The sequence below is a fragment of the Silurus meridionalis genome, chromosome 23, assembly GCF_014805685.1.
Source record: "Silurus meridionalis isolate SWU-2019-XX chromosome 23, ASM1480568v1, whole genome shotgun sequence".
In the NCBI taxonomy this organism is placed as follows: Eukaryota; Metazoa; Chordata; class Actinopteri; order Siluriformes; family Siluridae; genus Silurus; species Silurus meridionalis.
The window spans coordinates 24,477,995-24,504,486 of NC_060906.1; the positions used below are offsets into that span (position 1 = coordinate 24,477,995).

Sequence of the window (26,492 nt, forward strand, 5' to 3'; positions counted from 1 at the left end):
CTCCGGGAACTCCTTCAAGATTGTAGAAAAACTATTTCAGGTGATTTGCTCATGAGGCTGAAAGACTGTGTGCAAAACTGTCTAAAGCAGAAAGGTGGATACTTTAAAGAATGTGTTCTTTCATAGTTTGGATGTATTTAATATTAATGTACAATGTTGAAAACTAAACAAATAAAGAAAAAAATACTGAAGAAGATTTTGTGTCTGAACTTTTGATTAGTGCTGTATGGGTGCAAATGTAAAAGTAAATGTATAGTAGTAGTAAATGTATAAAAATACTGCGGATAATAATAACTAACAAAATAACTAACAAATAAATATCATGTTATAACAGGATTTTTATTTATAAAACCATGAAAACATCCACTCACTATAACGTACATTGTTGAAAAATATAAAAATAAAAAAATAACACACACACACACACACACACACACACACACACACACACACACGTTACGGTTAAGGGTAAGAAATGTTTTACATAAAATTGCATTTTTTTAATTAATGCATATTATTTTAATTAACATTTGTGAACATCAACAGTTTATATTTATAAAACAATTTAAATAAAATGCCTGATTGGTTAAATAAAAAAAATAGAATTAATCAAATTAATGCAATACGTTTTATTATATTAATAAACATTTTGTGATCAATTAAATTGCCACAAATCAATAAAAAAAAAATGGAAAATCTGATAGTTTATATTTATTAGTTCTGTTTTTGGTAAATAGTGTGCGTGCGCGCTCCCGCTCAGTCAGTCCGATGCGCGCGACCCCAGAGAGAGAGGGGGAGGGGGGAAAGGGGGGGAGGCTAGGCTAGTTCATGTAGCTAGCTTGTGTAGCAGTGTTCACTCCGCTGTACCGCTCCGGTTTAAGCTCCAGGCTCGAGGCGAGACTTCATGGTGGGAAAGTCTGTCTTGAATTAACCCCTGAAACCGGATGTGTGTTTGAGAGACGGGACCGAGCACTTCCGCTAGCTAAATAACTGTGTCTCTCGGGAGCGCGCGCGGGCGCGGGCGCGTGCTAGTTGAGAGTGACGACGAAGCGTCTTGCTAAGCTAGCGGTGTGAGAAGGAGGAGGAGGAGAGGGACACACAGGGGGACACACAGGGGGACACGCAGACGGAGAAAAGTAGCTCCGACATCATCTCCAGATCCTCAGATGGATTAATGGCCGACTTCTGCACGAATAACATTAAAGAGGAGTACATTTCTCTTTTCCGGCCCGGAAACTTGAGCTGAGGTGAGTGAAGTGAGTCCTTGCGCTCGCGCGTCGTTGCTAAATCGCTAGCTGTGTGTGTGTGTGTGTGTGTGTGTGTTTGGTTAAAGGGGTTATTTACGGCCGTTAGGTCACTTCTAACTTCTAACTAGCAACAGAACCACTCCGCTCTTATGCTAATGTGTGTGGATTAGCCGCAGGTTTACGTTCCCCGAGTCCCGGCGCTGTTATAACGCTTCATAAACACGTCATAACGCAAGAGCTGTCTTAACGTGCGTTCCATAACGTGTTCGCGTGAGAAACACGTCATAACGGGGGACAGTGACGTGTTCTGCGTGATAAACACGTCATAACGTGGGTCAGTGACGTGTTCTGCGTGATAAACACGTCATAACGGGGGTCAGTGACGTGTTCTGTGTGATAAACACGTCATAACGGGGGTCAGTGACGTGTTCTGTGTGATAAACACGTCATAACGGGGGTCAGTGACGTGTTCAGTGTGATAAACACGTCATAACGTGGGTCAGTGACGTGTTCGGCGTGATAAACACATCATAACGGGGGTCAGTGACGTGTTCTGCGTGATAAACACGTTATAACTCATCAGTATTTGACTTAACTAACACCCTTATGTCTGACTGAATTTCCACAAAATCCAGAAGAACATCTTCCCAGAAGAATGAGCTCATTATAAAAGCAAATGGAGAATAAATGTGGACTGAGATGTTTATAAAGATTTAGATAGTAATCTTCTGGTCAGGTGTCCACAGAGGATGTTAGTTTTCTGTTAGTTTTATTCCTGCTGTGTGTTTTTAGAGAGAAGAACACACTGTGAGATCTTCAGTCTTCACTGCACTCACACAAACACCAACAAGCTTTTAATACTCATCTTCTCCTGCTCTGGTTATGGTCTCCTCAGAGTTCACAGAGTGTGTGCTTGTCCTTCAGTTCATTATGGGATTCAGATCTTTCATGCAGTTTTTCTCTTTTTTGAGGGTTTCTATAGGTGAAGTTGGTCTCATTTCCTGCTCGCCGCTCTCCTGACCTCCGCCTGCCGTCATGAGAGAGACAGAAATGTGATGGTGAAGGAAAAATGAGACAGAATTTCATTTCCTCCTCCTGCAAACTCCATGATTTTCTTGGCAGTGAAGAAGTTTGACCCTGAAACCTACAATTTCATACCGTTATTTTTCTCAAATGGTTCCACCTGGACCCTTTTCTCCTGAGGTTCACGTGTATAAAAACCAGAAACAGTGTAGAAACGACGTATTAAAATAGAATTAAAGTGAGTTATGGTTTGATTAGAGCTCTGGATACAGTGCTGCTGCTGCTGGGGGTATTTTGTGTCCATCTGTTGTTTTGTTCGAAGGTTAAATTAGAATAGAATAAAGTTCTAAATGTGAATGTTTGTTTGTTTAACAGGGATGATACACTAGACACTGTTACACACTGTGTTTTTTTTTTATGTTAAGTGTGTGTCATCTGCCCTCTTCCACATACATTATATCTCAGACACTCCTGATTGACTGCTGTAGTAATCCTGTAATTAACAGAGAGAGAGATAGAGCAAGAGATAGAGAGAGAGAGAGAGAGAGATAGAGCAAGAGATAGAGAGAGAGAGAGACAGAGAGAGAGAGACAGAGAGAGAGAGACAGAGAGAGAGAGAGAGAGAGAGAGAGAGAGAGAGAGAGGAGAGAGAGAGAGAGAGAGAGGAGAGAGAGAGACAGGGAGAGAGAGAGAGAGAGAGAGAAAGAGAGAGAGAGAGAGAGAGACAGGGAGAGAGAGAGAGAGAGAGGAGAGAGAGAGAGAGAGAGAGAGGAGAGAGAGACAGGGAGAGAGAGAGAGAGAGACAGAGAGAGAGACAGGAGAGAGAGAGAGAGAGAGAGAGAGAGAGAGAGAGAGAGACAGAGAGAGAGAGAGAGAGAGAGAGACAGAGAGAGAGAGAGAGACAGGAGAGAGAGAGAGAGAGAGAAAGAGAGAGAGAGAGAGAGACAGGGAGAGAGAGAGAGAGAGAGAGAGAGAGAGAGAGAGAGAGAGGAGAGAGAGAGAGAGAGAGAGACACAGAGAGAGAGAGACACAGAGAGAGAGAGAGAGAGAGAGAGAGAGAGAGAGAGAGAGAGAGAGAGAGAGAGAGAGAGAGACACAGAGAGAGAGAGAGAGAGAGAGAGAGAGAGAGAGAGAGAGAGAGGAGAGAGAGAGAGAGAGAGAGAGAGAGAGAGAGAGGAGAGAGAGACAGGAGAGAGAGAGAGACAGGGAGAGAGAGAGAGAGAGAGAGAGAGAGAGAGAGAGAGACAGAGAGAGAGAGAGAGAGACACAGAGAGAGAGAGAGAGAGAGGCTGTGATGGTTTGTAGTTTTATTGTGGTCGTGAGGTTAAAAATAAAATGTCTTTCGAGGCGTCAGGATGCAGGAGGCAAAAAATGTATCTTTTAAACTTAAAAAAAAATTGTGCATGTTTATTACAGTTTCTCTGCCACATTTCACTCCGTAAGAAATAATCGCTGAACTTCTGCATGAAGTTTCCTTTTTCATTTATTCAAGTCCTGAAAAAGAAGAAGAAAATAAGAGTCCTGAAGCACTCATTCGTTCCGCCTTTTTATCTTTCAGCGCTCTTTGTATTGAGATAGATAGATACATATTCTCTCTCTCTCTCTCTCTCTCTCTCTCTCGCTCTCTCTCTCTCTTTCTCGCTCTCCCTCTCTACGTTCCTGACCACCGAATCATTTCAGATGTTTAATGATCTTCCAGGTTTCCTGCGTCTGATCTTAATACATGATCTATTTCATTCATTTCTAGTGCTCATGTGAGATCAGACACACTGTGTGTGGTGCAGTTATAGGAAAATAATCAACAACAGAACAGTACACAGTCTGAATAAATTCATTTCCTATAGCAGCACGTATAAAGCTCATATAAAGCACTGACACTGGAGACTCCTTCCATCTATACATGTTAAATAAACACAACAGAAAACATCTGAATGAGCTGCTGCTTATCGTTTATAACCATGATATAAACCTGCACTACACTCACCTTTTCTACAGATCTGTTCATCAACACAATGACTATTATACCTGTTCATGCAATTCTTACATGAGGATATACACACACACACACACACACACACACACACACACACACACACACACACACAAAAGATTGTGGACACTTGGACACCATTATAAAAAATGGCCATAAAGTTTACAATACAATACAATTACTATGTGCATCTTTTTTTGAACATCTCATTCCCCGTTCTCCATTCCCTGTTCCACCGGATTCTTTTTGAGATTTAGTTGAGATTCATTCAGACACAAGGTTGTTAATAAAGTCAGGAACTGATGTGGGTGACGTAAGGAGGTCTGGGGTGCAGTCAGCGTTCACATTCATCCAGTTCAATAGTGTTTAGAGCAGGATATCTTCCACTCCATCCCATGCAAAGCAGCTCTTCATGGAGCTGGCTTTGTGCACAAGAGCATTGTCATGCTGGAACAGGTTTGGATCTCCTAGTTCCAGTGAAGGAAAATTCCATGCCACCAAATGCATCCAAAGGTGTCTTATTGTGGAAACAGTTTGGAGAAGAACCACATATGGGTGGAGATGACCCAATACTTTTGGGTATAGGATGTTTATTTATATATTATATATTTATTTATAATAATGTAATCTGTATATTTGAAATGTTTTGTAATCTTCCCCTGGTCTATCTGTCCCTGTCGTTAATAAACCCCTTCATCCCTCTGAATGAATCCATATTAATCACCTGCTTTTCTCACACAGGCGCTTTTATGTTGTGTTTATTAGCTCGGGACTGTCAGACTGATCTACGTCTAGTGCGCCGTATTGTTTACTGTATTAGTGCTGTAGACCAGGCTGAACATCTGAGCTAAAGGGATCTGCTTTAATACGACATGAACGAGCCCAGTGTTCTGCTCTTCTGCAGAGAACATGATTACAATCTCTTGTTTCCAAAAGAAGAAGAAAAAAAGAATGAAAACAAGGCCAGGCTCTGCAGAAAACATCCTGTTGTTCTTGCGTCTCTGATCTTTCAGATGTAATCAGGTGGATTATAGAAGACGTTTTGAGGATGGGTTGTATTGTGGTTGGGTAACATCTGAGGAAGGTTTTGATGAGGCAAAGACGAGAGAAAGACGAGGACACCATGATATCCGCATGCGAACGACGTCTTCTGGCCTCAGTTCTCAAATTATTAGCGATGGCCAATGGGAGATACCCGAGTACCCGATTACGTCCAATCATTTAAAGCATGTCATGCAGAAAGTCTTTGGAAGGAGTCTCCAGTGTCAGAAGAAAAGCTATAATGTAATCTTGAGAAGAGAAGCCTTGTTTAGAAAAGTGTCCCTTTTTTATTTTTCTTCTCTTTCTCAGATATCCTGAATTTTATTCTGAGAGAAGAGCAGGCCACTCATACAACCTCACACAACCTTATTATTTCAACCCTCTCTTTCTTACACACACACACACACACACACACACACACACCGTGTCCTCATTCTTCTAAGGGATAACAGTGTATCTCGGAGCTCTTTATGTCTTCCACTCCAGTTCAATGCACATCACTTTGTGCTCACTGGTCTGGTAAAGTGTTGTCCCTCAAACACTTTCACTCCCACTCACATGCTCACTTTTTCCTAATCGCAACAAGATCTTAAATAACGGCATGAACCTGTACGTGGAAGTGCAGTGAGTTAACACTGAGTTTCAACTTTGTTATATTTTAGAGGCGATATCAAAAAGTTTGAAGATTTGCTCTGTTTACTAGAAAGTACCTTATTTATCTACATTTCCACATGATCACCTTCACAGCAATACAGCTCCCCCAGCGTTCCCGCCACTTCTGAACGTGTCATGGAAATCTTCTTTTCAAAGCGTGTCAGGCAACTTCTGCGATTTACACTGGATCTCTGCAGTGGTGTCAGAACGGAGGAGCTGAATCTTCATCTTCGGGGATAGGGTGAAGTCTGCAGGAGCCAAATCTGGAGATTAGGGTGGGTGCGCTAGTGAGATCGTGTTGTTCCCCGGTGAGAAATTCAGGTATGAGGACAGTTTGGTGACATTGTTGTCGTTCTAACTTGTTCTAATTTGCTATCCATGATAAAAGAGCAGACTTGATAACGCACGTGGTCAGAACAGCACCAGGTGCACAGCTCCTGATTTACACAGGACCATGTCTTTTGGCACACTGACTTAATGAAGGTCGGTGCTCTCTGTGACTGCGTATGCAGCCTTGTGCTGCCATCTGTTGGCGCGTTACAAAACTAGTCTTAAAACCTTTTATACCACCTTTAACCGTGTTACTGAACAGATTCACAGAAAGCAGCAGTACAGGAATCTTCTGTTAATGTAAATTCTGGAGATGTATGAGTTGCCCCAGTAGTAGAGTAAGCCAATGTTTTTCCAGTAGTTTAGTTTAGGGTTAGGGTTACCCCAGTAATCGAGGACGTACCAGTTACTTTAACAGTACAGGATCACCCTGTTACCCCAGTAATCGAGGACGTACCAGTTACTTTAACAGTACAGGATCACCCTGTTACCCCAGTAATCGAGGATGTACCAGTTACTTTAACAGTACAGGATCACCCTGTTACCCCAGTAATCGAGGATGTACCAGTTACTTTAACAGTACAGGATCACCCTGTTACCCCAGTAATCGAGGACGTACCAGTTACTTTAACAGTACAGGATCACCCTGTTACCCCAGTAATCGAGGACGTACCAGTTACTTTAACAGTACAGGATCACCCTGTTACCCCAGTAACCGAGGATGTACCAGTTACTTTAACAGTACAGGATCACCCTGTTACCCCAGTAAAGAGGACGTACCAGTTACTTTAACAGTACAGGATCACCCTGTTACCCCAGTAAAGAGGACGTACCAGTTACTTTAACAGTACAGGATCACCCTGTTGCTCCAGTAAAGAGGATGTACCAGTTACTTTAACAGTACAGGATCACCCTGTTACCCCAGTAAAGAGGATGTACCAGTTACTTTAACAGTACAGGATCACCCTGTTACCCCAGTAATCGAGGATGTACCAGTTACTTTAACAGTACAGGATCACCCTGTTGCTCCAGTAAAGAGGACGTACCAGTTACTTTAACAGTACAGGATCACCCTGTTACCCCAGTAAAGAGGATGTACCAGTTACTTTAACAGTACAGGATCACCCTGTTACCCCAGTAATCGAGGACGTACCAGTTACTTTAACAGTACAGGATCACCCTGTTGCCCCAGTAATTGAGGATGTACCAGTTACTTTAACAGTACAGGATCACCCTGTTACCCCAGTAAAGAGGACGTACCAGTTACTTTAACAGTACAGGATCACCCTGTTACCCCAGTAAAGAGGACGTACCAGTTACTTTAACAGTACAGGATCACCCTGTTGCTCCAGTAAAGAGGATGTACCAGTTACTTTAACAGTACAGGATCACCCTGTTACCCCAGTAAAGAGGATGTACCAGTTACTTTAACAGTACAGGATCACCCTGTTACCCCAGTAATCGAGGATGTACCAGTTACTTTAACAGTACAGGATCACCCTGTTGCTCCAGTAAAGAGGACGTACCAGTTACTTTAACAGTACAGGATCACCCTGTTACCCCAGTAATCGAGGATGTACCAGTTACTTTAACAGTACAGGATCACCCTGTTGCCCCAGTAAAGAGGACGTACCAGTTACTTTAACAGTTACCCCAGTAATCGATTGTGTTTTGAACTGTTTTCATGCTGAACATAATGAATCTTCTGATCTTCTGACAGTGGTGTGAACAGCTTTTCTTGTTCCACCTTTCCATTAGAACATTTAAAACGTTTTCATTGACCGTGTTGTAAATCTCCTTCACTCCATCAGTAAAATATAAAAAATGAAACCCAGTGTGAGCTGGAGGTTGAGGAAGCAGCAGTACTTCTCTTCCACAGCATGAATTTTGTATGCGTCATGTTTGATGTGATTCTGCTGCCTGTAGCCGAGGTGTCAGAGGAGTGTTTTGTGCTGCTCAGGGCTGGATGAAATCTCAGCGTGCACACACACACACACACACACACACACACACACACACACACACACACAGACACACACAGACAGATTGTAAGTAGCAGTGTAATAATGGCAGAATGTTTTTTGAGTTATATCCAGGGAAAGCCCCTGTGGTGATCAGTTCACCTCGACATCTAATCATCACGTGAATTTGCTGAAGCTGCTGTTTTCTGTCAGTGAAAGCGAGGTTTTGTTCGAGGTTATTCGAGGGCAGGTTCATTATTGAGCTTTCTGTAACAGATGTCTGCTGGAGTGGTTTTTTTTTTCTTTATTCCTCCTGTTCACCCGCGACAGCTGATTATGACCTCGAGATGATGTCTCAATGTCAGACCAGGAAGCTGCACCCTGGGAAAAACTTCAGAAAACGTTCTGCACACTTTTAATTGATTTACTACTGAATCTATTTATATTTATACCTGATCATACAATTGCTATGTGCTCCTCTTTGGTCCTACATTTGTCTCCATTTGCTCGTCTAATTACCTCCACTCTTCAGGGAAGATGTTCCACTAGATTTTGGAGTGTGCTTGATGAGATTTGTGATTATTCAGACACATAGTCAGGTACTGATGTAGGTGAGGTTTGCGTGCGAACTTCGTCTCTGCTCTCGATATTGCGTACGTTTCAGTCTAACCTGCTAACAGGAATGTGCGCCGTCACGTGCCATGCTGACATTGGCGCACCTCACCGTGTGGAAAACGTTCGGATTTCATAATCATCTCTCTCCCTTCAGATTTCGACAAAGTTCAGCTGGCATTAGGAGGAGGATTTATTTACCCAGCGTTTCTGGCACGCTAAAGTGTTGCTCAACGCTCAGGCGCATTTCTCCAAATGTTTGCTTTAGCCTTCGCTTGGCTTGTTTATTACACCCAGTCTACAGGTGTTAGTTTGCCTGTTCGCTCGCACGTATTAAGGGAATAATAATGACGTTTAACTCTGGGCTGAGCACAGGTCAGAGCTTACTCCTGGATTCCTCCTGAAATTAGAAAAGGGTCTTATTTTACACTCGGATCAAAATACAGCCAGAGATCTGAATTTATTCAAGAGAACAAGATACTGTTTGTGGACACCTGACTGTCAGATTATAAATATTTTTTGAACATCCAATTCCACATTTAGTCTCTATTTACTGTTATCATGAGCTCCACTCTTCTGAGATGCTCCACTAGATTTTGTGGAGATTCATTCAGCCACAAGGGTGTTAGTAAAGTCAGGTACTGATGATGTAGGTGAGAAGATGAGGAGGTCTAAAGTGCAGTCAGCGTTCACATTCACCCCAAAGGTGTTCAATAGGGTTTATAGCAGGTGATCTTCTATACACTTCCATCCTGTGTAAAGCAGATCTTCTTGAATCTGGCTTTGTGCACAGGAGCATTCTCATGCTAGAACAGGTTCAGGTGAAGGGACAGTTTTGTGCATTTGTCTGATACAATTGTGTGTGTGTGTGTGTGTGTGTGTGTGTAAAACATTGTGATAAATGGTGTCCAAATACTTTTGTCCATAGTGTGTATGTTTGAAATCAGTTTTCCAGTTATTGTTTTTTTTCTTCTATATCCTACAAAAGACACCATTTATACAGTCCCAGTCCAGCAAATATACAGTTCTGTACTCTTCAGAACCTCCAGCATGACACCACTGTAAAACAAACATGACCATAAAACGAATTAATGGACTGCAGTTCACTTAAAAAACAACTCCATATAACAAAACCCTGTTCAATACCGTGATGTTATTTCTTTGATCTTACCATGGAAATAGCCACTGCAGCATGGCATTAAAACAACAAACAAACACTGAATCAGTGTTTATATATATTGTGTATGTGGAGCACAGGTACAGTGTGAGTTCAGCAGTGAGTTTGTGTCCAGTCACAGGGGATCAGGTCTTTTTTAGCAGCTTTCTTTTCCCACTGCTTTTATTCTCTTGGTGGCGAGAATCCAAAAGCAAATCGAATTCATATTTATGCACAGCAGATCCCTGAATCCGCTTTATCGTATTCCTATTAGCGTGTGTGAGAGAGAGAGAGAGAGAGAGAGAGAGAGAGAGAGAGAGAGAGAGAGAGAGAGAGAGAGAGAGAATAAAACGTAGACATGATAATATTATTTCTGTTTGAATTTACTTGCTTTGGTGGTTTGGAAGAATGAAAAAAGATTCCTGATTCTTTGATATGATTCCTTTGTTCTTATTATTCTGACACTGTTTGTGTTTACTTTTGTGTTATCAAAGAGTTCACTTATTTTTCAATTATATTTCATTTTTTTATTAACAAAAATGTACTCCGAAGCAGCCTCTGGCAACAGACTTTCCTTCTGGATCAATAAAGTTTTCTCTCCTCTCCTCCTCTCCTCTCATCTCCTCCTCTCCTCTCCTTCTCTCCTCTCCTCCTTTCCTCCTCCTCTCCTCTCCTTACCTCTCCTCCTCTCCTCCTTCCCTCTCCTCCTCCTCTCTCTCCTCCTCCTCCTCCTCTCCTTCCTCTCCTCCTCTCCTCCTCTCCTCTCCTCTCTCCTCCTCCTCTCCTCTCCTCCTCTCCTCCTCTCCTCCTCTCCTCTTCCTCTCCTCTTCCTCTCCTCCTCTCCTCTTCCTCTCCTCTCCTCTCCTCTCCTCTCCTCTCCTCTCCTCTCCGTATTTGAAGCAGTGCCAGTTTTGGATCAGTCCGGATCTCTTCCTTCTTTTTGAAATATACAGTACGTTAACTAGGGGTGCATATTTAAGCGATCGCAGAATGATCTTTTTTTTTCTGCCGTTATTGCTTTCTAAGTTAATTTGTAACTACACAGAGCGGTCACGTGTTCTTGTGACCACGTTATTAATCAGTCAACGGAAGAGGAGCAGAAGAACTTGAAAAGCCTCCCGCAATTATTTAGATCGCATGTACAGGAGCATTTCCTTGCTGTAACTTTTCTTGTAATAAATAGAAAGAACCCCGACCCCACCCACCCCCGAACTAAAAAAAAAAAAGATCCTGTAACTCAAAAAACGTAACGTGATCTGAACAATAACTCAGTGTGGCTTTTCCATAAGATACACGATCTTCTGATATGCTTTTATATTCCTCCTCAGAGTTCCATACTCGTAAACGGAGCTGCACGTAAATGCGGCGTCTGATCCGGTAGCCAGCTGCAATATTCACAACCACCACATTCCACTTATCACCTGGATACAAATCTCATGTGTGTCTTCCTTTCCCCATTCAAGAGTATTCCAGTGTCTGCTCCTGACATGCAGCAGTCTGTTCCTCCTGCTTCCATTCAGCAGTCAGGATCAAAGTCGGCTTTATTCTCACCACGGCTTTGATGTGGAGAACATTCCAGACGCCACACTCTGGGTGGGGGGGTTTAGAGCTCAAAACACGGACGTGCGCACGTGCGCGCCTCGCCGCTGTTGTGACCGCGTCTGAAACCCGACCTCAGGAGTCTTTGTGCTGCCTCGGCAGGAGGTCTGGGACCACAACAGAGTCCGAGTAACCTGAGAACCCCGGGGCCTTCTGGGGCTTCTGAGGAACAATGAAGTTCAGTGTTTGGGGAGCAAAGCAGGAGAAGGAGCTGAGACACGGTTCATTCATACAACTATATGTCTATCTATCTAACTATATGTTTATCTATCTAACTCTTTGTCTGTCTGTCTATCTGTCTATCTGTCTATCTATCTATCTATCTATCTATCTATCTATCTATCTATCTATCTATCTATCTATCTATCTATCTATCTATCTATCTATCTATCTATCTATCTATCTATCTATCTATCTATCTATCTACAATATATGGACAATAGTTTGTGGACACCATTTGCTATTATAACTTCCACTCTTCTGAGATGTTCCACTAGATTTTCTGGAGATTCTTCCAGCCACAGTGATGTGTGTTAGTAAAGTTTAGATAATGATGTAGGTGAGAAGGTGAGGAGGCCTGGGTGGAGTTTATTCATTAATAAATACAATTACATAATTAATAAATAAAAAAACATTACGCTCTCCGTTCAGTCTCGTGTAAAAACAAACAGCACGTGTCGTCAGTGATTGGCCTCTAGAGTAACGACAGCGGACCGGAAGCTGGAAAACTATCGGTATGGATTTCTGCCCACAGCCGATAGTTTCTGCCATCAGCAGTTTTCGCCAAACAGATTAATGGGTCGACCTCTAGTGCATAATCATGACTTGTCTGTTTTGAGATGTCTGTTTTACACATGACATTCGTATGAGCAGGAAGTGACTTTGTTCTTGATCTCCTCACATCCTTCTCACCACATTTGACATCTTTCTTTCTGGTCACCATAAAACCCACACAACACTCGTACATACACTTCAGTCCCGACCTCGGACAAGTGACGGATCTTTACAGGACGACCCGCAGTCCCTTTACAGGACGACCCGCAGTCCCTTTACAGCCCGACCCGCAGTCCCTTTACAGGCCGACCAGCAGTCCCTTTACAGGAAGACCCGCAGTCCCTTTACAGGACGACCCGCAGTCCCTTTACAGCCCGACCCGCAGTCCCTTTACAGGCCGACCAGCAGTCCCTTTACAGGAAGACCCGCAGTCCCTTTACAGGACGACCCGCAGTCCCTTTACAGGACGACCCGCAGTCCCTTTACAGCCCGACCCGCAGTCCCTTTACAGCCCGACCTGCAGTCCCTTTACAGGCCGACCAGCAGTCCCTTTACAGGACGACCCGCAGTCCCTTTACAGCCCGACCCGCAGTCCCTTTACAGCCCGACCCGCAGTCCCTTTACAGCCCGACCCGCAGTCCCTTTACAGGCCGACCAGCAGTCCTTTACAGGAAGACCAGCAGTCCCTTTACAGCCCGACCCGCAGTCCCTTTACAGGCCGACCCGCAGTCCCTTTACAGGCCGACCAGCAGTCCCTTTACAGGAAGACCCGCAGTCCCTTTACAGGACGACCCGCAGTCCCTTTACAGCCCGACCCGCAGTCCCTTTACAGGACGACCAGCAGTCCCTTTACAGGAAGACCTGCAGTCCCTTTACAGGAAGACCTGCAGTCCCTTTACAGGATGACCAGCAGTCCCTTTACAGGAAGACCCGCAGTCCCTTTACAGGACGACCCCCGTCCCTTTACAGGGCGAACCGCCGTCCCTTTACAGGACAACCCGCAGTCCCTTTACAGGAAGACCCGCAGTCCCTTTACAGGACGACCCGCAGTCCCTTTACAGGACGACCAGCCGTCCCTTTACAGGCTGACCCGCAGTCCCTTTACAGGACGACCCGCAGTCCCTTTACAGGACGACTCGTAGTCCCTTTACAGGACGACCCGCCGTCCCTCCGGATTCATGTCGCCCTTCCTCTCCGATTGTGTCCTATGGGTTCTTCTTGTACTTCTTGTCACAACTGGGACACGTTTAAGCGCCTTGTTCCGTCTCCCGGTCTGCCGATGTGCTTCCCCTTCCCTGGTGAGATGTTTCCGTCTGCTCCAAATCGCACACTAAAATGAAGCACAGCCTAAAAAAAATCACGATGGAGCAGTAGCTCCTCACGAAAGGAGAAATGTCTTTCTTGGCACTAATCTGACGTGTTTCTGTTTGCTGCCAGGTCAAGAGAAAAGATAAATCTATTCAGGTATTTCTGGGAAGGAACGGAGTGGAGTACGTTCTGCTGATGGTGATGATTAGTGTCCCGCATGTTGTCTCTTTTTTTTTGCTGTTTATAATAACCTCCATTCGTCTGGGAAGATGTTCCTCTAGATTTTGGCTTTGCGCACTATGTGATGCCGGAGCACGTTTGGGTCTCCTAGTTCACGTGAAGGGAGCATTTACATCGTGTGTCTACAAAAAGGTCGACATAGAGTCGGACGTTTCGGGTGTCCCAATACTTTTGGGTATAATATTTAAGAGGAATAAAGACGTGTTTGTGATTATAATTATGATGTTATATTTATTCAGGTGTAATGATGAGACTTTTCCTACCTGTGTAGAGCATTTCTCCAATTTCATCTCTGTCTTTTTTTTCTCTCTGTCTCAGACACACACACACACACACACACACACACACACAGAGGAATGGCTGAGGGTGCTCCGGTGTCTCCTCGTCTCCTCGGGCTCGAGCGAGTGAAGCTGTGAGCCGGACGCGGCGTTCTCACCGGAGCGGAATGATTTAGCAGCGTGGCAGCAGCCGTGCTCATCAAAAAGAGGAGGAGGAAGAGGAAGAAGATGGGGGTTAATGCCTCCAGCTATCCTCACTCGTGTTCCCCTCGGTTCGGGGGACATTCGCCGACCCAGCAGACCTTCATAGGTAATCATCTCCACCTTCTGTTGCTTTCTTACAAGTCATTTCTGTGGGGTTTTTTCAGGATTCGACTGAAATCACCATTTAATCTAAATGGGAATGTGATGCTTGACAGTATGGCCGGATCTGATACCATCTGAACTGATTCATGGGTCAGTGAGTCAGGGTTTGACAATATAACTATTTATTATGATTCAATTTGATTCATGAGGCAGTGAGTCAATGTTTGGCGATACCACAATTTTAGGATTGATTTTTGAGGCAGTGAGTCAGTGTTTGGCCATAACCTTATATTTATTATGATTCAGTTTGATTCATGAGGCAGTGAGTCAATGTTTGACAATACAACTATATTTATTATGATTGATTCGTGAGTCAGTGAGTCGGCGTGTGACAATAACATTATATTTTTTCTGATCGATTCGTGAGTCAGTGATGTTTCAGTTTATGATGATGATATGATGCTGAGCTGATCCTGAGATAATGATTAGATAGTACTGAGGTGATGCTGAGATGTTGAGATTATACTAAGATAATCTTGAGATAATGCTAAAATGATGCTGAGATGATTCTGAGATGATCCTGAAATAATGCTGAGGTGATCCTGAGATGATGGTAACATTATGCTGAGATGATGGTGAGATAATGCTGAGATGATATTGAGAATGTTGAGATTGTGCTGAGATGATGGTGAGTTGGTAATAAGAATGCTGAGTTGATGATTAGATGATGTTGAGATAATGCTGAGATGCTGATGATGAGATGGTGCTGAGATGATAATGAGAATGTTGAGATGGTGCTGAGATGATGGTGAGATAATGCTGAGATGATGGTGAGATGGTAATGAGTGCGCTCAATTGATGATAAGTTGATGGTGAGATAATGCTGAGATGCTGATGATGAAGATCTGCAAATCAAGCAGAGATTAATGAGCCGCATGCTCACGTGGAGGAGATAACGTGTCTGAGAGATCAGCACATGGCTGAGAAGAACAGTTGCTCATAGTGTCACAAGCTTTATTCATCACCAAACACCAACGCGTGACTCATTCACACCTCAGCGGGCGGCAGCAGCGACGCCTTTGTCTCCGTTTTAGAATCATCTACTGACCGTATTGTCTTTACTTCTCATATCACAGCACTGACCTCACACCCTGTTCCCTTCTCCTCATCCATTCACATTTCATTTAATCTTACAAAACTCGAACCGAGTTTCCTCTACCGTAACCCCTAATATCTAACTCTGTGTGTGTGTGTGTGTGTGTGTGTGTGTGTGTGTCTCCGTCTCCCATGCAGCCCAGAGTTACGGCGTGGATTCCAAGCTGTACAGTTTGGAGCACTGCCCAGAGAAACCTCAGGACAAGAAGAAGAAAAGCTCGAGCCTGGCAACGCTGAAGCGGAGGTTTATAAAGCGGCGTAAGGCGAGCCGCTCTGCCGATCACGCACGCCACATGAGGGACCTGCTCTCGGGCTGGGATGTGCGCGACGTTGCCGCCCTGGTGGAAGAGTACGAGGGCACGGCCGCGCTCAAGGAGCTCAGCATGCAGGCGTGTCTGGCTCGGCCCGAGGCCCGCACCCTGCCCCAGGACCTGGCGTCTCTTTACCAGCACAAGTACTGCACAGACGTGGAGCTGATCTTCCAGGACACGCGCTTCGCCGCGCACCGCGCCGTCCTGGCCGCCCGCTGTCCCTTCTTCAGGACTCTGCTGTCCTCGTCGCCCGGGTTCAGCACCCAGCTGCTCCTGGACGTGGGCGCGGCGGGGATCGACGCCTCCATGTTCTCAGCGCTGCTGCGTTACCTGTACACCGGCGAGTTGGGAGGCGACGACGCCCGCCTGCACAACGTGGACGTCCTGCTGAGGCTCAGCGAGGAGTTCGGGACGCCCAGCTCTCTGGAGACGGACATGCGTGAGCTGCGCCAGAGGATGTGCTACTACGACTCGGTGCTCTGCTTCTCCTCCGACTCGGAGCCGGACGAAGCGTTCGGGCCGGACCTGAGCGGAGAGGAGGAGGAGCTGAAGGCCCACAAGGCCATCCTGGCGGCGCGCTCGCCGTTCTTCAGGAACTTGCTGCAGCGGCGCGTCCGCGGGGCCGAGGAGGAGAGCGTGCCCGCACGCATCGTCCTGAACGAGTCGATAATCCCGCGGAAGTACGCTGGCGTGGTGCTGCACTGCATGTACACGGACGCCGTGGAGCTGGAGCGCGTGGTCCGGAGCCCCTCGACCGGAAGCCTGGGAGAAGCTCAGGCTTTAGCTGCAGGGAAGGGGAGCATGAGCAGAGCTGAGGAAGCCATGGAGCTCTACCACATCGCCCTCTTCCTCGAGTTCAGCATGCTCGCACAGGGTGAGTGTGTACAGTCTCCTATACCTCCACCAATCACCTTCCTGCGCCCTACATCAAACACAGTGCAGGTGCAGGAAGTGCAAGAAGTTTCCTCTCACCTTCTATCAATATCACCTTCTTCTCTAGCTCCAGTTCTGTCTCTCTGTGGTTTCATTAATCAGAACACACACACCACACACAGACACACACTGTCCTCTCTTTTCCAACTCTTTGTCCTCTCCTCTCCTTCTTCTCCTTCTCCTCTCCTTGATCTTTTCCTCTCCTCCTCCTCCTCAGTAGAGTTTGAGCAGTCCAGCTGTAGGACAGTGGTGTATTAGTGTGTTTAGGTTTGTTCTCTGTGCTTCAGAAGGAAGTGAGCAGGACTGGGAGTTGGTCTGAAGCTCCTCTCTCTTTTCTCTCCAGGTTTATTCATTTACTTTTGTATTTTCTCTCTCCAGTGTTATTGATTGTCCCATGATAAAGGAATTGATTCAGTGTCCCACATTAATGATTTCACAAAATTGAGTTCCGACAGAGGAACCATTTCTTTAGCTGGAGCTCTGATCCCCCACCCCCCAGCGTGTAGACTCCATACACGTGAGCTGCACGTTATTACAGAAACCCTGCAGAAACGTTTTTATATTAACACGTACTTACAACTGGGGCTGCAACTAACCTTTATTTTGATTATCGATTAATTGGACGATTATTATTATTATTATTATTATTATTATTATTATTATTATTGTCGCCGCGTGTCGCACGTGTACTGTTGTATGTATGAGAAATAAAAGGAGAATTTGTTAGAGGTATATATTGGAGCTCTGTTATAGAAATCAGAATACAGGATTCGCTGCACTGAGGGATAAATGGAAACGTACATTATTAAAGAAACGATTCTCACTGCTTTCCATCTCGGTTTCAGTCAGTGAGCAGCCAAGAGCTTCCTTATTAACACCACTGACCCCGATACAAACAGAGACTGGGGGCGGGGAGTGGGGGAGAGACGGAAAAACACAGAGGAGAGAGAAAGACAGGGGTTGAGGAAAGAGGTAGAACATAGGAAAAAGATAAGGGGGCAAGAGTTGGACAGAGGAGGAGAGAGTGATGGAAAACAGGAGGGAGAGAGGTGAGGAGGTGAGAGAGGTGTTGGGGAGAGAGAGGTAGGGTAAGAGAAAGAGAGGGGGATGAGATAGAGGGAGAGAGTGAGGAAAAGGTGTTTGAGAAAGAAGTAGGGGTAAAAGAAGAGAGAGGGGGTGGAGGAGTGAGAGAGGTGTTGGAGAAAAAGGTAGGCTAGGAAAAAGAGAGGAGAGAGAGAGAGAGAGAGAGAGAGAGGAGAAGAAATCTCATCTCACAGTTCTGGACTGTGATTGGTTAGAAGGTGATGATGAATTCTGTAGTTCAGCAGCTCTGACAGGAGCAGGTTTGTATTACTGCATTCACTCTGCCCCCTGCTGGTCTGTACATGAGAACACGTCTATTCAGTCTTTATGGACTCTGTAGAGGTTTTTCTTTTTTTCCCTTTTTATGATTTGTTTAATTCTGTGTTTATTTATGAATAGTGTTGAAGACATGAACAGGGAAGACGATGGTGGAAAAAGTGTTTGTTGCTGCTGTAATGTAACATCGGGAACGATGTAGTGTCACGTTTCCTGTTACTAAAACGGATACAAAAATCTCAATACACACACACACACACACACACACACACACACACACACACACACACAGAGTATTATGACTCACAATATAGCAGCTATAAACATCCTGTCTCCTCAACCTACAGCTCTCCAAAGTGAGTGATCTGTTACTACGGAAACGGTAGTGTATAAGAACATGGGCTTTATTGTGAACGTCAAGCAGTGTGTGTGTGTGTGTGTGTGTGTGTGGAAAGTAGTCTGATTTTTACATTCCTGTCCCTGCTTCTTCTTGTTCCTCTGCTCAGCAGACAACAGAGCGGTTATTTCTAGTCACGGTGCACACACACACACACACACACACACACACACACACACACACAGAAATCAGGCAGAGCACAGCGCCACCTGGTGTGTGTCAGTTGTGTTCACACTGTGTGTGTGTGTGTGTGTGTGTGTGTGTGTGTGTGTGCACAGATAAGAGAAGGAAATGAGTGTTGGGAGAGTCCACTAATTGGCACTGACATGCTGATGGTATCTTCCACCAGTAGAAGGTTTCTGGTAGAGATTATCATCGTCTCCTGTCCTGGATGTACAGATGCCCTTGGCTTTAATGAGCTGTGTTTACTTTTACCATCCCATCCTGTAGAGCCTGTGTGTGAGTGTGTGTGTGCGTGTGTGTGTGTGTGTGTGTGTGTGTGTGTGTGTGTGTGGTCCCCAGGTGCTCCAGTGCTCTGTCAGTGAAATGACATTTTCATTAGTCTCCAGCTGTCACTGCTGCAGCTCAGCATTCACACTCAGGAACTCGCGAGAACCTCCAGCTTGTCCCTCACACTCTTCTTCTTCTTCTTTTCACTTTTTTTTTTTCTTGAAGTCAGTATTTCTTTCTTTCTTTCTTTGTTTATTTATTTTCTTTAGTTTTTATGTAATCTCCATCTGGAGTTTGTGGTTCTACAGTGATTTAGGAGGAGTTTTACACTCGAGTCTCCCTCAGATAACAGCTGATAACCATGTGAGGATGAGGTTCTCATTTAGGTCTGGTTCCTCTCAAGGTTTCCTCCTTATACAATCTCTGGGAGTTTTCCCCTCACCCCCATCACCTCTAGTTTACTTTATATATAAAGTGATATAAGCATATGTAAAACTATAAACATCATTCATAACTGTGTGTGTGTGTGTGTGTGTGTGTGTGTGTGTGTGTGTGTGTGCAGGCTGTGAGGACATCGTGGTAGAGAGTATCTCTCTGGACTCCGTGGTTCCTATCCTGAAATGGAGCTCTCAGCCGTACGGATCTAAGTGGGTCCATCGCCAGGCGCTGCACTTCCTGTGTGAGGAGTTCAGTCACGTGATGACCTCAGACGTCCTGTACGAGCTGAACAAGGAGTACCTGCTGGGGGCCATCCAGTCTGATTACCTGCAGGTCAGACCCACAGGAGTGTTCCAACAACCACATGTTGGGGGGATTAGTAGGTTGTTAGGAGGGGTTGTTAGGGGGGTTGTTGGTAGGGTAGGTGGTTGTTAGGAGGGGTTGTTGGTAGGGTAGGTGGATGTTATGAGGGATTGTTGGTAGGGTATGTGGTTGTTAGGAGGGATTGTTACGGTAGGAGGTTGTTAGTAGGGGTTGTTGGTAGGGTAGGTGGTTGTTAGGAGGGTTGTTAGGGTGTGTGGTTGTTAGGAGGGGTTGTTGGTAGGGTAGGTGGTTGTTAAGAGTGGTTGTTAGGGTAGGTGGTTGTAAGGAGGGGTTGTTGGTAGGGTGGGTGGTTGTTAGGAGGGGCTGTTGGTAGGGTAGGTGGTTGTCAGGAGGGGTTGTTGGTAGGGTAGGTGGTTGTTAGGAGGGGTTGTTGGTAGGGTAGGTGGTTGTTAGGAGGGGTTGTTAAGGGTAGGTGGTTGTTAGGAGGGGTTGTTGGTAGGGTAGGTGGTTGTTAGGAGGGGTTGTTTGTGTAGGTGGTTGTTAGGAGGGGTTGTTGGTAGGGTATGTGGTTGTTAGGAGGGGTTGTTGGTAGGGTAGGTGGTTGTTAGGAGGGTTTGTTGTTTGTGTAGGTGGTTGTTAGGAGGGGTTGTTGGTAGGGTAGGTGGTTGTTAGGAGGGGTTGTTGGTAGGGTAGGTGGTTGTTAGGAGGGGTTGTTAGGGGTATGTGGTTGTTAGGAGGAATTGTTGGTAGGGTATGTGGTTGTTAGGAGGGGTTGTTAGGGGTATGTGGTTGTTAGGAGGAATTGTTGGTAGGGTAGGTGGTTGTTAGGAGGGTTGTTGGTAGGGTAGGTGGTTGTTAGGAGGGATTGTTGGTAGGGTATGTGGTTGTTAGGAGGGGTTGTTGGTAGGGTAGGTGGTTGTTAGGAGGGTTGTTGGTAGGGTGGGTGGTTGTTAGGAGGGGTTGTTGGTAGGGTAGGTGGTTGTTAGGAGGGTTGTTGGTAGGGTGGGTGGTTGTTAGGAGGGGTTGTTGGTAGGGTGTGGTTGTTAGGAGGTTGTTGGTAGGTAGGTGGTTGTTAGGAGGGGTTGTTGGTAGGTGGTTGTTAGGAGGGTTGTTGGTAGGGTAGGTGGTTGTTAGGAGGGGTTGTTGGTAGGGTAGGTGGTTGTTAGGAGGGTTTGTTGGTAGGGTAGGTGGTTGTTAGGAGGGATTGTTGGTAGGGTAGGTGGTTGTTAGGAGGGGTTGTTGGTAATGATCAAAAGACTCGCTGACCTTCCTCGTGCAACTGAATGTGTAATGATAGACAGTTGGCGTGAGGATGACCCTCTCACATATTCATATATATGAGTGGACAGAGGGAGGAATCTGTAGTTGCCACGGCGGCGCACACTTTGAGATTGGGTGTAGGAGGTTTCATAATTTTTATTTAGGTTTTCTCCACCACTGGAGGTGAATAAACAAATTGTAGGAGGACGTGAACATGTCTGTTTTTACTTTCTACAGGCCAGTGAGCAGGACATCCTGAAGTACGTGGTGAAGTGGGGAGAACATCAGCTTATAAGGAGGATGGCTGATCGAGGTGACTGGAACACACACACCCAACACACACACACACATTGTACACGCTCTATATCTCCAGATATATTTGAGATATATCACCTTACTGAGGATATCTCAGTGAAGCGTATCACATACATATTCATCATATCCGTATTATACTGATATTTCACTCAGTCGTACTGCAGGCTGTAGAGCTGCTGCTGTCATCATAAAGACTGAGCTGTAACACTCTCAGTACCGTGTGTTATAATGAGTTATAACCCATGAACAAATACGAAAAATATTATTGCAAAAATAAATAAATAAATAAAATAACAATACTATAGAAATGCATTCCACATTTAAACAATGTTGATATATTAATTCATTAAAAATCTTAATATAAATCTGTTTTTGAAGTTACAATAAAAAAAATACACACTTTACACTTTTATCTCACGGTTTAAAATTACGATGTGTTTGATCTTTACAGTATTTTCTGATTAATGATCAGATTTTTAATTTAAGAGCACAGTAGATTCCTACATACACTAACAGGACCCCTGATTTTTCCAACCATGTGTGGGTCTTTTTCAAACTGTTACCACTGAGACACACTGTTCCACGCCTGTGCACAAAGCCAGCTCCATGAAGATCTGCTTTCCACGCGTTAGAGTGGAAGATCTCCTGCTATTGAGCTTTGAACCCTGTTGAACAATGAATGTGAACGCTGATTGCACGCCAGGCCTCCTCACATCACCTGCATCAGTACCTTATTTTACTCACACACCTTGTCTCAGAAGGTCCCCACAATCTCCACAAAAGCTAGTGGAACATCTTCCCAGAAGAGTGGAGTTTGTTATAAGAACATAAAATCCTTAGAGTCAGGTGTCCACCAAACTTTGTAAAACTTAGAGCGAAAAAATGAGATGGTCTCATGATGCGTGTGTGTGTGTGTGTGTGTGTGTGTGTGTGTGTGTGTGTGTGTGTGTGTGTGTGTGTGTGTGACAGAGCCCAACCTGCTAAGCGGCACAGCTCACAGCGTGAATAAGCGTGGAGTGAAGAGGCGGGATCTGGATGTGGAGGAGCTGAAGGAGATCCTGTCCCCTCTGTTGCCATGTGTGCGAACCGAACACATTCTGCCCACCCACAGTGAGGTGCTCTCAGACACGGTGAGTGGGACGTCGTGACCCCACACGTCTGCTGCGTCCTGTCTGATCATCATTAGGGCTTCACGTGAACACTCTGTGTGTGTGTGTGTGTGTGTGTGTGTGTGTGTGTGTGTGTGTGTGTGTGTGTGTGTGTGTTCCTGATAGCTGAAGCGTGGTCTGATCAGCACACCTCCGTCAGACATGATCCCCACAGTGGAAGGAGGAAAAGCCAACGCCTGGCTAAGGCAGAAGAGCGCGGGGATCTACGTGAGGCCTCGTCTCTTCACGTCGTACGTGGAGGAGGCCAAGGTACATCTCCAACCCCAACCTGAGGGAGACAGAGAGATGATTCTCATCTCATATAGGAGATCTAAACGTGTTTGTGTGTGTCTGTGTGTGTGTGTGTGTGTGTGTGTGTGTGTGTGTGCGCGTGTTAGGCCGTCCTGGATGAGATGATGGTGGAGCAGACGGACCTGGTGAGGCTGCGGATGGTGCGCATGTCCAACGTCCCCGACACTCTTTACATGGTTAATAACGCTGTACCCCAGTGCTGTCACATGATCAACCACCAGCAAATGACCGGCAGCCAAACTGCCCCACCCTCAGTGGTGGCCAATGAGATACCAGGTGGGTAGCTCACGCATATGGCTTTTTTTAGACGGGCCAATCCTGAATCAGGTCTCTTTCTCTCATTCCTTCTCTCTCAGTCAGATAAAGATTCCCTGAAATACACGACTCAGCTTTATATGGTCTTTTGCCTTCCTACTGTCTCTGCTTCAGTCTCTGCTTCTGTCTCCCCTGTCTCCGCTTCTGTCACTTCTGTCTGTGCTCCTGTCTCTGTTTCTGTCTTTTCTGTCTCTGTTCCTGTCTCTTCTGTCTCTGTTCCTGTCTTTGTTTCTGTCTCTTCCGTCTCTACTCCTGTCTCTGCTCCTGTCTCTGTTTCTGTCTCTGCTCCTGTCTCTGTTTCTGTCTCTACTCCTGTCTCTGCTCCTGTCTCTGTTTCTGTCTCTACTCCTGTCTCTACTCCTGTCTCTACTCCTGTCTCTGCTCCTGTCTCTGCTCCTGTCTCCACTTTTGTCTCTTCTGACTCTGCTCCTGTCTCCGCTCTGTCTCTTCTGTCTCTGCTCCTGTCTCCGCTTTTGTCTCTCCTGTCTCTGCTCGTGTCTCCGCTTCTGTCTCAGCTTTTGTCTCTGCTCCTGTCTCCGCTTCTGTCTCCGCTCCAGTCTCTGTTCTTGTTTTGTTTGTTAAAACAAAATCCAGGCACTCTCTCTCTCTCTCTCTCTCCCGTTTCTGTTTGTTTTCTCCATCTGTTGCTGTTTTTTCTCTTTTCCTCTCTCTGTCCATCACCCTCCTACCCAGTCTGTGTACACTATCTGTTTCTCTCTCTCTCTCTCTCTCTCTCTATCTATCTATCTATCTATCTATCTATCTATCTATCTATCTATCATCTATCTATCTATCTATCTATCTATCTATCTATCTATCTATCTATCTATCTATCTATCTATCTATCTATCTATCTATCTATCTATCTATCTATCTATCTATCTATCTTCCTCTCTGTCTCCCCTCCCTAATATATATTTTTCTCCATTTCTTTCACTCTCTCTCTCTGAAGCTTAAAACTCCATAGTGTATACTGATTCTCCTGGGCCTGTGTGTGTGTGTGTGTGTGTGTGTGTGTATCAGTTCCCAGGTTGGCGGTGGTGAAGGAGATGATTCGGCGTCTGCACGAGCTGCGTCACACGGAGCAGGTGCAGCGAGCGTACGCTCTGAACTGTGGTGAAGGAGCCACGGTGAGTTACGAGCTGCAGATCCGAGTGCTCAGGGAGTTCAGTCTGCCTGACGGAGCTGCAGAGCTGCTACAGGTAACACATCTGACCACCACACACAACCACCTGCTCTACCTCGCCCTCTAGTGGATACCACCTTGACCCCTGTTTCCTCACTGTCTCTCTGTCTTTTAGAACCCTCACAAGTTCTTCCCAGACGAGCGTTTCGGAGACGAGAGCCCGGTGCTGGCCCTGCGTCCGCCCGCCCGCTGTCGGGTCAACAGCACTCCGGCTATGGAGAGCATGTTCCCCGACCTGCAGGCCGCAATGAGCCTCCATCCACCCCTGCCTCCTCCACCGCCCCCGTACCACCCGCCCACCACTCAGCACATCCGGAGCGGCTGGAGACCCCGCGTGCCCACCCAGCAGCCCTCACGCTCCTTCTCCTATCCCTGTAATCACTCACTACTACACACACAGGCCTCCTCCAAAATGGCCAGTCCTATTTACCCAGCCACGGGGGTCAAGCCCATTCCCCCGGACTGTACCAACCCGCCCGGGAGGGTCCTTAACCCCAACAAGAAAGGGGTGAGTACAAAGCGGTTTGTTGTGAAGTGAATTTACAGGGTTCCTACACATTTTGAAAAGTATAAATAAGTATGGTGTTAGATTTGTGGTCTGAAGAACAGAGTATTAAAGTTTCCACCATGCCATTGCCCTATTCGGCTCTCTACAATATAGAATTGTATATTTATTGTAATAAAATAATAAAAATATCTTTTATTAAACACAGGTACGTTAATCCGGATCCATTCAAAAACAGCGTTTTGTCAAAAACATTAATAAAAAATGTTAATTTTCGTTTCCACATTTATCTGTTTGGAAAGTGTTTTATAGAAATCTGTTTGTGTTAACTTTATTGATCCTGTGGGGAAATTGTTTGGTTGCAGTTGCTCACAGTAAACAGGGTTTCGTGAAGGTGTTTAAGGAAAGTCTTCACTGTGAAAGTCTTGAATTCACTGTTCAGGTCTGACATGAGGTTAAACAGGTCTTCTGATGTCCATGTAACGCACCTCTGGCGCTCATTAAAATGCTCCCGCAGTTCCTTCTTTATTATCATGACTACAAATGAGCCTGATCAGACATCTACCAGTCTGGAAAAGTCCTTTAGAAGTTTAGCATGGGAACCCTGACTTTCGCTACCTGTAATCTCACATGCTTTTTATCCACAACTCTTCCCTCAGAACATGGAGCCGGTCATTAACGAGTTCATGCCGGACATCGCCATGGGCGTATCAGCCATGAGTCTGAAGGACCGCCGTCTTCCCGAGGTCACCATGGAAGTGGAAAGTCTCGACCCGCGTCCTCTGCTGTCCACGGTGCCGCCTGTCTCTCAGTGTTTCTCCGGGCGGCACCTGCACACGTCGTCACGCAAACGGCACGCGGCCGAACCCAAAAGCGACGCCCCGCAGCACACACACTTCCCCGACCTGTACGAACTGTACACGCACGGCCGCGCCGACGCCGCGCACAGGCTCCACCTCGCCCTGGGAGCTCAGGCCAACCAGAGAGCAGCACCTAAAGGAGAGACCGACCTGACGTGTGGCCTGAGCCCCGACACAGAGCCCTACGACGAGTGGAATCGGAGAGTCACGGGCCCCGGGGCCGCCTCCGCATCCACCTCCACAGCAGCGGCAGCGGCAGGGATGTCCGAGGACGCGATCGGGGGGCGAGAGCGCAGGTCGCCTAATAAGCACGAATACCTGTACAGGAAATCTGCACTATGACCCTGAACAGAGACTCCAGGAGGCTTTAAGGCACAAAATCACACATGTAATGCTGGGCTTTGAGTACAGGGGGAATCTGAAGATTAAATCTCGTCCATTTTATATTTTAAAACTATTAAAACGTCCTCGTAAACGCCGCCGAAGCTCAAACTCACTCCTGACAATCAGAGTCGAAATAAAAATCTAAATCAAGTCCCCGAGCTGCGGAAGCCACGATGCAGAACCGTCACTGTGCGATCCCGCTACGTTCACGTTTCTCTGCCCGACACGTGAGCTGAGAGAGACGGAGAGAGAAATATATATTTATACAGATGTATTATGCATTTATCTTTGCTTAGGAATAAACTGAAAAAAAAACTAAAA

At 45.8% G+C, this 26,492-nt stretch overlaps 1 protein-coding gene across 4 annotated transcripts; it reads left to right on the forward strand.

Moving 5' to 3' along the window:
* Positions 1 to 435: 435 nt before the first annotated feature.
* On the forward strand, positions 436 to 26,492 carry btbd7 (BTB (POZ) domain containing 7). Of its 4 annotated transcripts, XM_046836304.1 has the most exons (12): positions 803 to 1,247; positions 5,298 to 5,299; positions 14,254 to 14,523; positions 15,813 to 16,859; positions 19,687 to 19,895; positions 21,384 to 21,459; positions 22,431 to 22,591; positions 22,736 to 22,879; positions 23,008 to 23,197; positions 24,260 to 24,438; positions 24,538 to 24,930; positions 25,587 to 26,492. In XM_046836304.1, the coding sequence occupies exons 3-12, from the start codon at positions 14,442 to 14,444 to the stop codon at positions 26,127 to 26,129; spliced, it is 3,024 nt and encodes a 1,007-aa protein (XP_046692260.1). In that variant the 5' UTR covers positions 803 to 1,247; positions 5,298 to 5,299; positions 14,254 to 14,441; the 3' UTR covers positions 26,130 to 26,492. The 4 variants fall into 4 exon arrangements, with proteins under 4 accessions (XP_046692261.1, XP_046692260.1, XP_046692259.1 ...); XM_046836305.1 differs by lacking the exons at positions 803 to 1,247; positions 5,298 to 5,299 and adding an exon at positions 436 to 455; XM_046836303.1 differs by lacking the exon at positions 5,298 to 5,299 and having other exon boundaries at positions 803 to 1,256.

Excerpts from the sequence above, each read along its gene's own strand:
- btbd7 (XM_046836305.1), top strand. The coding sequence starts at position 14,442 with ATGGGGGTTAATGCCTCCAGCTATCCTCACTCGTGTTCCCCTCGGTTC. Across the intron at positions 22,880-23,007 it reads CGTACGTGGAGGAGGCCAAG|GCCGTCCTGGATGAGATGAT; the intron begins GTACATCTCCAA and ends TGCGCGTGTTAG. Across the intron at positions 24,931-25,586 it reads TTAACCCCAACAAGAAAGGG|AACATGGAGCCGGTCATTAA; the intron begins GTGAGTACAAAG and ends CTCTTCCCTCAG.